The sequence below is a fragment of the Berghia stephanieae genome, chromosome 9 (genome assembly GCF_034508935.2).
Source record: "Berghia stephanieae isolate SIO BIC M18660-M18661 chromosome 9, UCSD_Bste_1.3, whole genome shotgun sequence".
Lineage (NCBI taxonomy): Eukaryota > Metazoa > Mollusca > Gastropoda > Nudibranchia > Aeolidiidae > Berghia > Berghia stephanieae.
Genome location: NC_088368.1, coordinates 20236067 through 20248566, shown reverse-complemented (window position 1 = coordinate 20248566; position 12500 = coordinate 20236067). Strand labels below are relative to the sequence as shown.

The 12500-nt window shown below is 36.4% G+C and overlaps 2 protein-coding genes across 15 annotated transcripts in view; one reads left to right on the top strand and one right to left on the bottom strand.

Annotated features, from left to right (window-relative positions):
* LOC144979831 (E3 ubiquitin-protein ligase UBR4-like) overlaps positions 1-3488 on the top strand; it is a 138775-nt gene extending 135287 nt beyond the window's left edge. For 11 of the 14 annotated variants that reach the window (XM_078927000.1, XM_078926996.1, XM_078927004.1 and 8 more), the window contains exons 118-120: positions 1-3; positions 331-599; positions 1852-3488. The exon at positions 1-3 is cut by the window's left edge and continues 140 nt beyond it. In XM_078927000.1, coding sequence (XP_078783126.1) covers positions 1-3; positions 331-599; positions 1852-1916 — 337 coding nt within the window. In that variant the 3' untranslated portion in view covers positions 1917-3488. The remainder of the gene's footprint in view (positions 4-330; positions 600-1851) is intronic. The other 3 variants (XM_078927007.1, XM_078926995.1, XM_078927005.1) reach the window with 2 other exon arrangements.
* A 2700-nt stretch (positions 3489-6188) lies between these two features.
* Positions 6189-12500, bottom strand: part of LOC144979830 (uncharacterized) — a gene marked incomplete in the record, with an annotated part of 73692 nt that continues 67380 nt past the window's right edge. The window contains 2 exon segments of the mRNA XM_078926992.1: positions 6189-10746; positions 11727-11792. Of these exon segments, the coding sequence (XP_078783118.1) occupies positions 10412-10746; positions 11727-11792 (401 nt within the window).

The following is a 12500-nucleotide window of genomic DNA, read 5'->3' as shown; positions in this document are numbered from 1 at the left end:
CAGGTAAGATGGGAGCTTGGAGTTTGTTTATCGGTGACCCATCACCTCACAACTGTATTATGCGGCTATGCGGTCTCATGGTATGACACTGGGTTTGAGCCTCACTCGGCGCATAATTGAGTTCTTGGAAAAGGCTCTTTATTCACAACATCGTCATCATCATCATCATCATCATCATCATCACTATCATCATCATGATCACCATCACCATCATCACCATTACCATCATCATCATCATCACCATCATCACCGCCACCACTACCATCACCACAACACTCCTTCCACCACCAGCATTTCTAAATATTTTTTGCCCATTTCTCTGTTTCCCAGTAGCATCCCAGCCGTGACCAACCGCACACCCAGACAATATTCAGACTACAAGCTCCACCTAGTCTTCTTTGGCATGGTCTCAGGATTCTACGACAAAGTGTTTGCCAAGGTGAAAGGCTTGGATGCTGGCAGTGGCTGGAGTAAGATGTTGTTTGAACACATCAGACTGAACGACAAGGCAATCCTGGAACTGTGTGACAATGTCCTCAAGACCTACCAGGAGGAGTTGCTGCCCTGCGAGTCTTTTGGAGAGTATTTAGATGTCATTGGTGAGTTTCTGACATCATCATTGTAGTAATCATCATCATCATCATCATTACATCTTCATCATCAAATTCAATCTTTGTTGTGTATTTCTTTATTTTTGTAATATTTTTTTTTTAAATACATGCTTTTTAAAACATTTTTTTTTACAAGTGCTGAGTATCACTTGAGATCACCATTAGAACAGGGTCTCTGACTGAGAGCTTGGGCCAGATGACTTGTTTAGTTGATAAATATGTGTCAGTGCATGACATAATCAGTCGGAAGGTGAAAATTTTGGATTTTCATTTTCTGAAAGAATATGCTCCTCAGAGCATTTTAATCTTTATTTGAATTAAATCCGGTGATTTTTCATGAAGTTGTAGTCAGATGTATGGGAAAGGTATCCAGCAACTTTTCTCAAAATTCATACTTTTTCAACTTGACTAGCTGTCAAAAAATATTTAGAAGTGAAATTAAGCTTTGATATTTCCCGAAGATGTAAAAATGAGTTGAATTAATCATTTATGACAAGAACTCATTTTGGATAAAAATTGACCTTCTAACTAAACTTGGCAATATCTCAGTTCAAACCTTTTCACCATCCAACTGATTATATCATTCACTGTAAAATATATGATGGATGCTGTATTGAAGTAAAAGAGAGAATGTCCTGAGGGAGAGGAATTATTTTTTTGCTCTCCCTTAATCAGATCTATCCTCAATACTCATTAGATTTTGGTGAAAAGGGATACTATAATTTTTATTTCCACCATCATTTCATTATTTTTTGTGTATAAAGCTTGAGAACTGTAATATCCATTATTACTTGGTTTTTAAAGATATATAAAAGTGTGTATCAAACAGTGTCAGACAAAGCAGAGAGAAAACAACAGGAAAAAGGACTTTCCATAAAATCAGCCTGACTCGACTGGGGATTGAACCACAGACCTCATGATTACTGGTCAGACATGCTGCCATTTCATTACACCTTAAAGATTATCCGATAGTTGGGACAATGTAATGGCTTTATTCTTCACAAGGGTGAACCTTCGCTTCATCACAAAACACAAACATTGAACAGGAGAAGACGAGGACGAAGACATTTGAGTTAACTCCCATTTTTATTTTGATAATATCATTGTTACTTTTTTGCATTAGAATACTAGAAATGTGTCGAGAACCATTTTTTAAAATACCATCAATAAAGACAGTTTTCATCAATACGCAATTTCATTGTTTTGATTGTTTTGTTTTGTGTTTTTCCCCCTACACAAGGCATGTTGGAGGATATCCCAGACCCTGACACATTCCTGAAGGACACCCTAGCTGGCATCCCTTGAAGGACAGTGACAGCTGGTTGATATCATGGCAAACTGACCAGATCTTTTTGACAATGTTTGATTTTTTATTTTTAATGCCTTTTGCAACGCTCTTTAGACTAATTTTTTTAAATTTTCTTCATTTCTGTTATCTTTGATTTCGTTTGATTTTTTTTTTTTAAGTCTTTCAAAACTCTTCAAAATCGTTAATATTTAGATTGTATTGGAAATGAAATAAGCCGTTTTAAGTGTGTGTGTGTGTGTCTATGTGTATGGTCTATTTACTATATTGTTTTACATTGTTATCTTGTATTCATTTTAATCATTGTGTTTCTTTTTTGTTTCGTTTGACTTACTCAACTTTGATTTTTCTATTCAATTTAACAGAATTATTCAAGGGAATGATTAGATATTTTCATATTTTTTCATATCTGATTCTATTATTGTTTTATTTAATATCTATAAATTTTAATATAGAGAGTTATCATTACACTTGGTCCAGATTTCATAGATGAAAAGAAATTTCTAAAAAGACCACATTCTTATAATCTTTCTTTTAACCATCACAAATCCTGTGTGAATTATATCATGTCTTTTTCTAGAACTTTACGATGGAAGTTGACATTGCATGTTACTGATTGCACCTTTTGGATAAAAATTAATTGCACTCTATTCAAGATCCAAACAGATCAAAGTCTATTTTACTGAATTACTCAAACTTGAATAAATTTGCAAAAACGTCATGCAACCATATTTTTTTTTCTGCTTTGGCTTCTCATTGGTTGAAAATGAAAACGTCACTTTAGACAAGGCACAGAATTAGTTGGGATGTTGGTTATTTACCCAGAATTCATGTGAACTTGAAGACTGATACTATGATTGACGTTTGTTTTTATTTCAACTTTTTGTTTGCTAAGTCAATGGTGTAGTGAAGATTTCCTAGTATTTGGAACAAGATCAGGCTTATTAATATTATTAATATTATTATTATTATTATTATTATTATTATTATTATTATTATTATTATTATTATATTATTATTATTATTATTATTATTATTATATTATTATTATTATTATTATTATTATTATTATTATTATTATTATTATGTCTAACCTTGTACTTAGGTCTATCACAGTATATAATTATAGCAGCTTCGAACTGTTTGTTTTGTTGAGTCTTTTTTTACTTTTCATTCTTCCCCATTTTCTTTAGATTACAAATCAAGCACTGTAAGCATTAATCTTTGAAAATGAAAATTAATCAATGCTGTATCTCACAAAATGTCTCTCCCATTTACTTGAATATCTCGGAACTGTTTTAAAGTATTGACAACTCCTCTCAAAAGTAACATTAAAGAATGTAATCTATTCCCTCGTAATTTGCTCCAGCTACTCGTGAATGAGAAGATTATGATGTGACGTAAAATATAAGACATAACTCTTTCTTTTTATATTTAAAAAAAGATATAAACGTTTTTCCTCATAGTTGAAATTACTATCTTAAAAATGTTTTTTTTTTTGTAATGCTTGTATGATTGTGATATAGTATTATCTGTGGCTACCAAAAAGAAAAAAAAAGAAGGAAAAATGACATCACAAATACATAAATAAGACTGAAATTAATATGATAACACAAATTATTTCTTACAATGCAAGATCTACATCGATTTCTTGGCTATATCATAATTTCTCAATCTTGGAATTCAATCTTGAAAATATGAATAAAATAAAAGTCCCTTTATTCATCCCCAAGGGGAAATTTGTCTTTAGGGTCCATTCCAAGGGAAGACTGGAATAACCCAGGCGTCAGCCGCAGTGCAGGCCCCCAAAGAAAATATATCCGTCATTTTGAGTTAACTCATCGTCAATTATATTGCCATCAGTACTTTTTAATTGAATAGCGTAAATAGTTAGTACCCTATTTGTAATACAGCTTTCAGTGTCCTTTCTTCTTTGTTATTAAAAAAAAAAAGAATTATTTATTTATTTATTATTTTTAAAATGAATCTTAATTTGTTGGCATTTTGACATGTCTTGATGTGGTTCTCGTCTTATCTGGCTATTAAATTGTTTGCTTGAAGAAAAATATGTGTTTATTTATTGTTAAGATTAAGAATGATGCAAATAATATTAGTGACACCATCCTCAATATTGACATGAAATCCAAGGCTGTGATCAACAACAAGATGATGTATTTTGGTGAATGTGGTTCTGACACTTTATGTAATTAGGTCATCAGATTTGATCTCTTTTGACATTAATCATTCTACAGCTCCTCTCCCCCTCAACCTCCTCTCCATCTAAACCAAATGACAGACAGTTTGGTGTTAGATCCATCATCAGACCTGCCGTTCATACCGATTAATCGGTATCATACCGATTTGCAAGACCTTTTTTTCGTATTTACCGATTTCCCAATTTACTTGCCGATCGTACCGATTTCACCAAGTGACCAAGGGCCCGCAGCCCGCAGCCCTCCACCCCTCTCTTTTACGTTTACTTTGTGCTTTACGTTGCACGTTAAAATTTTCAAGTCTCGTGAACTTTGACCCGTCCCGCGATACCTCGATAGATCACATGACGTAGCGAGCCTCTTTGTGATGCCCTCACACAGATAGAAAACACACACGGCGCGTTATTTAGTTTTCATTTCCTTTGTGAAGCGACAGCGAGCTGTACTGGTAAACCACGCGCGGTCCCTGGCTTCTGACTCGTTACCAAGTGCCACCATCTTTAAATAAGTTAGTAGTCTGATTGCCAGATTGGCGTTGTGCGTGCCATTTTGGGTGTTGGGGAAAAATAAGGGGGGGGGGGGGGGGGGGGATAATTGGATAATTTTACGTCTCATACTGATTTTTTTCCCCAGATACTGATTTTTTTACAATGTCATACTGATTTCCTTTTTCGTGAAGTGGCAGGTCTGCATCATAGGGAATGACATTAACGGAAGAGTAGCGTCCCTTGATTGGACGTCACCCATAGTCTGTGACGTCACCGGCAGAAAATTTATTTGAGAGAGAACGTCATGTTGGTTGTGCGCATGCGTCTCTCGTCCTCACGGAGAGAACGAGAGACGCATGCGCATAACCAACATGACATTCTCTCTATAATAACTTTTCCGCCGGTGACGTCACAAACTATGGGTGACGTCCAATCAAGGGACGCTACTCTTCCGCTAATCTCATTCCCTATTGGAGAAATGACGTACCTACAAGAAAAACTAAATATATTCTCTCTCACAAAAGATGAATCCAACCATTTCCCACTCAAGAGAGACCTGAGTGACATCAAACGGTTTCATTCTTTAAAAAAAGACACAAAGCTGCTTGACTTAATTGATTATTTGCTTTGTAGTCAACTGACTGGAATGCCTCAGCTGTTTTCACCAATTCTGCCATGAAGTCTTTCCAAATGTAGATAATCTTGTGCCATAGTTGGTAAATATTCCAGTTCGTGACTGGTTGTCAGTTTCACTCCCTGAGTTCGAGCCTCGCTCGGCGCATAGTTGAGTCCTTGGAAAAGGCTTTTTAATTACATTCTCTCACCGTACTCATTTTAGATAGCCCTAAATGTTATGTCATAGATTGAGACGGTAGGTCAGATGTGACCCACGACTTCAATATGGTGTTATGTCCGGCTGGACCAGATGATGAAAAGTGAATTTAAATGTGAAATGATTATTTATTATTTAGCACCTTATGAATGTATTATTCTTTAATCTTCATACTATAAATTCTTCGTTTCTCTTTATATTATCAATGTTGGAATATGTCTAGAACATTTCCTTTTTTGCATTCTAAACCCTCCCAACATAACACCGTTTTTGATACGTCGGGTCACAAAGGGTTAGCTGAAAACAAGTCAACAGAGTTCTTTCCCTTTTTCCAAACACCAAATAATTTATTAAAAGTTTCATACAATTTTCAAATGTATTTGTCACAGATAAAAGGATGATAAGATTAACAGCGAGGCATTCATATAATAAATGAATATTATAGGATACTCTCACTCACACACACACACACACAATATTACCCTCCATCACATTCAATTCAAGTCAAACCTTATAATGGCGACATGAATTGTGATACAAGGGGAATAAATCCAATAATGTAAAATATTTATAGTAAGGTATTGGTTAATTCCCTTTATGATGGATGGGAAGGGTCCTCATGACACAGTGACAGCCTCAATAACACATACACACACTCTCTCCCCCCCTCTCCCCCCTCCCCCTCTCTCTCCCCTCTCCCCCTCTCTCCCTCTCTCTCCCTCTCTCTCTCCCTCTCCCTCTCTCCCTCCCTCTCTGAGGTCAGGCTAATAGTAATATACCTGTTGAATTCAGTCACCGCTAAATGTTTCATTACAAAAGTTGAACTGCGCAAGCGATGCTGTAACTGTAATATCATGTTATACATCAACTAGCAGACTGCTTTGGATTCGAGTCCATCCGTGCTTGCAGTTGCAGTGATTTTGTGACACTTCATAAAGTGCTAGAGAAAGAGAACTGGTTCAAGGAGAGAACAAAAGTTTGCTCAGCCTGAGACCAACCAAATTCTCACGCAGACTCCAGTACTAAAACCTCTAGTAATGTCGAACATGCCACTCTGACTCTGATGATGCTTTAACACAAACTCCAAGCATATTCACATAGAGGTGATATGTAATCAAAATTAAGAGCATCTCCCACAAGAAAATAATAATTAAAAAAAAAAAAGCTCCCACTTGACTTTACTATCTCCTTTGTGATTGGTTCAAAACAGGGCCTGGGAAAATCCAAAGACTCTCCTCCTGGATAAAGGACACAAATTCACATAGGGGAGGGGGGGGGGGGGGGGGTAATAAGAGTATGCGGCTATGTGGTCTTGTGGTATGACACTCGCTTTCGGATCGGAAGGTCATGGGTTCGTGCCTCGTCCGGCGCATAGTCGAGTCCTTGGAAAATGCTCTTTACTAACATTCTCTCAGCGTACTGGCCGTCAACAGCGTTGTCTCTGTCGAAAATGTTTGTTGGTTGTTTGCCTAATGAGTGTCATGTCTTGTTCTACATGTTACGTATTGCTGTTGGTCCTTTGTAAAGCGCTTTGAGCACGTTTAGTGGATATTGCTGGGGAGGCCTTCCGAAAGCTCCGACTTTTTAAATAATGTTCGAGTAGTAGGGGGTTTGGAAGGGGGAGACTTGTTTTTTTGTTTGTTTTTAAAAATATTTCCCACCTCCCAAACCCCCTACTAGAACATTATAAAAAACAAAGAATACTGGGGATGTAGGAGTTTTCGGAAGGGCAAAACCAAAAGTAGGTACTACAAAACACTCGCACCATTGATTTTTTTTTTTTTTAGAGTGGAGGGTATTACTCTCATGTGACCAATCACCGTGACGTTAAGACCACGTGATCTGTTAGAACTATTAGAGAGCACATGATCTTTTAATGACGCATTGATTGTGTCGCAAAAGGTAACTCGTGCCGAAATGAGAGCTTGTTTCGACCATGAATTAATTTGATGAGTAATTTGATTCAAGGTTGAAATGAGAACATTAATTAATGATATTGTTTTTTGTTTTTAAGGGTTTTACGGCGCTTGCAACACATTTAGGTTATATCAGCGCCAGTAAAAAGGAAGAAAATTGGATAGTAAAAAGTTATAGAATTACAATTAAAGCACCCAAGAGAAAGTAAGACAAAGGGGAACTGGGAACAAATAGGGATCAGATGTAGATTCCAAGAGCATACCACCAATGTACTTAGTTTGAGATCACCTAGTCTCATCCGGACACAAGCACAAAACCCAACAAAGAGGAATACACTCAAATGCTTCCAAATAACAAATATAATAATACATAACAGAGAGATGATTTACAAGAAAAAAAATATCTCCCAAAACAATAACAATGCATTTGACGGTTTCCCTCTCAGCTAGGACTCCGGCAGGGCCAGGACAAAACCAAGTAATCTCATTCCAAGACAAAGACAGAAAGCATGTTGGAAATCAGATATAAGGGGATAGAAGACACAGTATGTACCCCCCTGCCCACTATGGGAGGTCAGGAACCCCACCCAGTAATTAATGATAATGTTACGATTACAATTCACGACAACAAACACAAAATTATTTTTTTTGTTTGTTTGTTTGTTGCTTTAGGTCTCTTCCAACACAATTGAGGTTATATGAGAGACCGCTGAAACAAAAAAACAAGCAATCTAACAAAAATAGTACAAATGTAAATCAAAATCATAACCTAAAGATATCATAAGCTAAATTATAAATAACCAAGAACAAACAGGCAGAAGATTTACAGAAAAAAAAATATCCCCTGTCAAAAATACAATCACAAACCAAAGAAGCAGGATAAGCTAGTAAAGAGAAGAAGAAACGACATCACTATCGGATCGTACACCCATGCGAACATCATAGGTATATGATTCAAGGGTGATGCTCCCATCCAACCACCCGCAAACACAAAATTAAGAATAATTTACGATGAATAATAATAATAAGTAATATCAAAGTTGATGATGTTTGTAATCCATTTCATAGTGATGATTATGGTGATGGCTATGATGATGATAAGATGATTGTCTATCATGTACAGTACTCGCTGGATTCGAATTTCAGCACGCTCTGCAATACGACACGTTGGAACTGGATAACCGATTTTTTTCCCCTCTATAATATAGTGTAGTAAGTCGTTATTACTGCCGTTGTCTATTAATCAAATTTAACCAAATAGCACATACTGTGTTCTTTAAAAAAAAAAAACAACAGACAACCTTCGTCTTGGGCTAATGTGGGGTGTTCTTATCAATGGTGCCTCTTTGTGTGTGTGTGTGTTTGACAGTGTGTGTGTGTGTTTGACAGTGTGTGTGTGTGCGTGTATGTTTCCTTCGTAACTAACAATAGACATGGTGTTCTAATACGTCAAAAAGAATTAAGAACTAATTGGCCCCAATTTCTTCGTCTTTTTGTCTTTTTGTTTTTTCTTCTCAGTCTAAAACGGAAGAAAAACAGCTAGAGTCCATGACATACGAAAACGATTCCATACTCCACAACGAGCGGTATCACTGATAAGGGAAGTAAATCGGGAAATAATAATTGAAAAACAGGGTATGTATCGGTTACCTCCCATGAGCATCGGATGTCTGCACACTTGGGATTCTAGCACGCTATTTGGCTTCTTCAGAGAACGCGTTAGATTCCGGCGAGTACTGTATTTCTTCTAGATAATTACAATTGTCAAGATCTACGAGTGATGTACCCGTGTAGTCACTGATCACTGAATGGATTGGGTGATAGCTGGGAATAGAAACAATTCTGATGAAAACTAGCAAAGTATTTAATTTGATTTTGGCCAGAGAACTTTCCAAAACTGTCAACAAGTTTCAAACTTCTTTGAAGTCTCAGATTTAAGAGTCCTGAGCTCAATAACTTTCATTAGAGTTTGAAACTTTCTGTCATGCGGGGATGAGGGGGTGGGGGTGGGGGGGGGGGGAGTGGGGGTATCTTCATCGGTCGATATTTGGACGAAATATTTTCTGGCCAAAATCAAATGTATTTTGCCAAACTTGCGACAAAACAGATTGACTTATTTGTATCAAAATATAACAGCCATTATGATCTTATATATTTAACCCTTTATCGACGATACGGGTTTGTTTTCATATAAAATTTTTCTATTATTTATCATGTAAATATTACAAACTTGCTTTAATGGAGTACCAACTCGAAACTTGACTTCGAATGCACTTTTCTGTTAATAGTCTATATAGGCTATGTCTACTTGAAATTTGAATTTAAAAATCACGGATATTTTGAGGGGAGGGGGGAGGGGGGTAGTTTTCATTATTAATTTTCTAAGTTAACACTTTGCCTACAGAAGTACTGAATGGTTCTTCAATATTCCAAAGAAATATGCCCTGGCCTAGATTTTATTCAATCATAGATGTGTTACGAATATGTAATATTTGAATTAACCGCCCAACTACGTCCGTGATTATTGAGTGCTGAATGTCGTAAAATTAAGTGACTAAAAAAATCTAAGTGAATTCATTAAAAATTAAAAATCTTGGTATATATAATTCTTTATTGACCCGTAACATATCAAAAATAGTTGCCAGTAGCATTTTGTGATACAAACCAAGACTTTATTTTCAAAAACACCGAGTCACACGATTTTACGACATCCGGCACTCAAATCATGGGCACGACTGGGCAGGTTAACTAAACAATGCTATTACCCTATCGAGCCAGAGTGTAATTGAACTTTGCAGGTGAAGGGTTAATATAGGCCTGCCTCCTTGAAATTAAAAAAAAAATCGTAGTTTAGGAGATAAAAATAGACGTCGATTCACATTGATGAAATAACACTTCAGAATCCTTAATATTATGCATCCTGGCATCAACCATCATTTTCAATAAGTTTTGTTGCTTATGAAGTTCTGTAAGTGGAACGAAAATTGCGGAATTCTACGAATTTTTCGAAGTGGTAGGCAGGTCTGAGTAACTGTAAGCTGTTGTTTAATCTGAGTTGAAGTAAGAGGTTTGCATGGAGTACAGTTTATCAATTGGATTGATGAGGCCTCCCATGTGAGTCGGGTGAGGGTGGTGATGGTGGTGGTGGTTGTTGTTGTTGTGATGGTGGAGGTGGTAGGGAGACAGATGCTGCTGCTGCTGCTGTTGTTGTTGTTGATGGTGAGGGAGGGGGTGAAGATTAAGGTGATGCTGATGGTGTGGGTTGCTCTCGTCTGACGTCATCAGGACGCTGTGTTCGAATTGGTCCATTCCATCGTCCATGCCTAGAGGGGTATCGGGATAAATGGACTCGCCCAAATCGGATGAGTGGTACACCTTGCCTGAAATAATTGCATATATTATTTTGGGTTATTAAGAGAAAATTATTTTAAAATACAATATCAATATCAATATCGATCCGTCAGTATATTGCAATTGGACCATGTAAAACATTGGTTGTTTCCCTCATTTTTTCGAAACTAGATTATTGTAATTCCCTGCTTGTCAACTTGCATCGGGCTTCTATTAAACAATTACAACTACTGCAAAACAGTGCAGCAAGATTAGTTTTTGGCAAAAAAAAATTTGATCATGCAACCCCTTTGTTGGCCTCTCTCCACTGGTTGCCCATTGAAAAGCGCACATATTACAAAGCAGCGTGTCTTGTTTATAAGTGTTTGACTGGTATAGCACCGGCATATCTCACAGATCACGTGGTCATGTGTAAATTTGAAAATTACACTTTAAGATCATGTAATGACCAAACGAAAATTTCGGAAAAAAGATCAAGAATGAAGTTTGGTGATAGATCGTTTGCTTGTTTCGGCCCCAAAATTTGGAATGAACTACCACGTGGTCTGAGGGATTGTAAGTCTTTACCTGCCTTTAAAAAGAATCTTAAGACACATTTTTACTGTATTTGTTTTTATTGACTCTATGAATCCTTGATTTGGCTATGAATGATTATTATTATTTTTTTTCCACTTAAAATTGATAATTTATATTGTAAAGTGCCCAGAGCTTGTGTTTTACACGAGAATGAGCGCTGTATAAATGTGTATTATTATTATTATTATTATTATTATTATTATTATTATTATTATTATTATTATTATTATTATTATTATTATTATCAAACTCTCTCTCTCTCTTTCTCTCTTTCTCTCTCTCTCTCTCTCTCTCTCTCTCTCCTTCTCCGTCTTCGTCTTCTGCTTCTTCTTCTTCTTCTTCTTTTCCTTCTTCTCCTCCTCCTCCTCTCTCACTTTCTATCCCTCTTCCCTCGCCACCATCCCCCCCCCCTCCTCCTTCCCTCCATCCTCACCTGATTGAGTGGATAAATCGAATGCCTTGATTCCTCCATATTGGCTGTCACATTTGTAGTTTAGGTCTGAAATACAATTTCAAAAGGTTGTATTTTAAATGCCATATTTAAGCATGTGGATTTTTCATCTTTTTAAATCATTTGAAAAATCCGTTTGAAAAGAGGGACTTGTCTAATTGTCCAATATTAATGATAACATTTAACGGTGATGCCTCTGCCCCGAATTAACCACAACCCTTTGGCTCCGATTTCGAGGGCCTAGACCAAACTCTTCCCTTTTTCTTTTTCTTTTCAGATAAGACTATATTATGTCTCTCCATCCTATCATATCCCCTTAGTATCCAAAATAAAATTTGACTGTGTAAAAGAAAACAAAAGTGATGGCATTCATAACAACGAATTTATGGTTAGTTATGGAGGACTCATGAACTTTTTGATAATTAAATCTATTGAAATATGACGTAAAAACAAATTATCTGGCAAAACAAATAAACAAAAAGATGACATCGCCTTAATGCAATATTTTGTGGGATTGAAACGGTCTTCAGTGCTGAATCTTACGATGCCATCGCCTGGACATTTTATAAAGACATATGGATGGGGGATAACTCATCAAATAAATTGTCTGACCTCAATGGAAATCAACCAGAATAATATTGTCCAATTTTGCAATTTTAGATGTTTGCTTTTGTTTTTGTTTTTAATGGTTTTATGCCGCTGGCAACACATTTAGGTCATATCAACGCCAGTAATAAGGAAGAAAATGGGATAGTA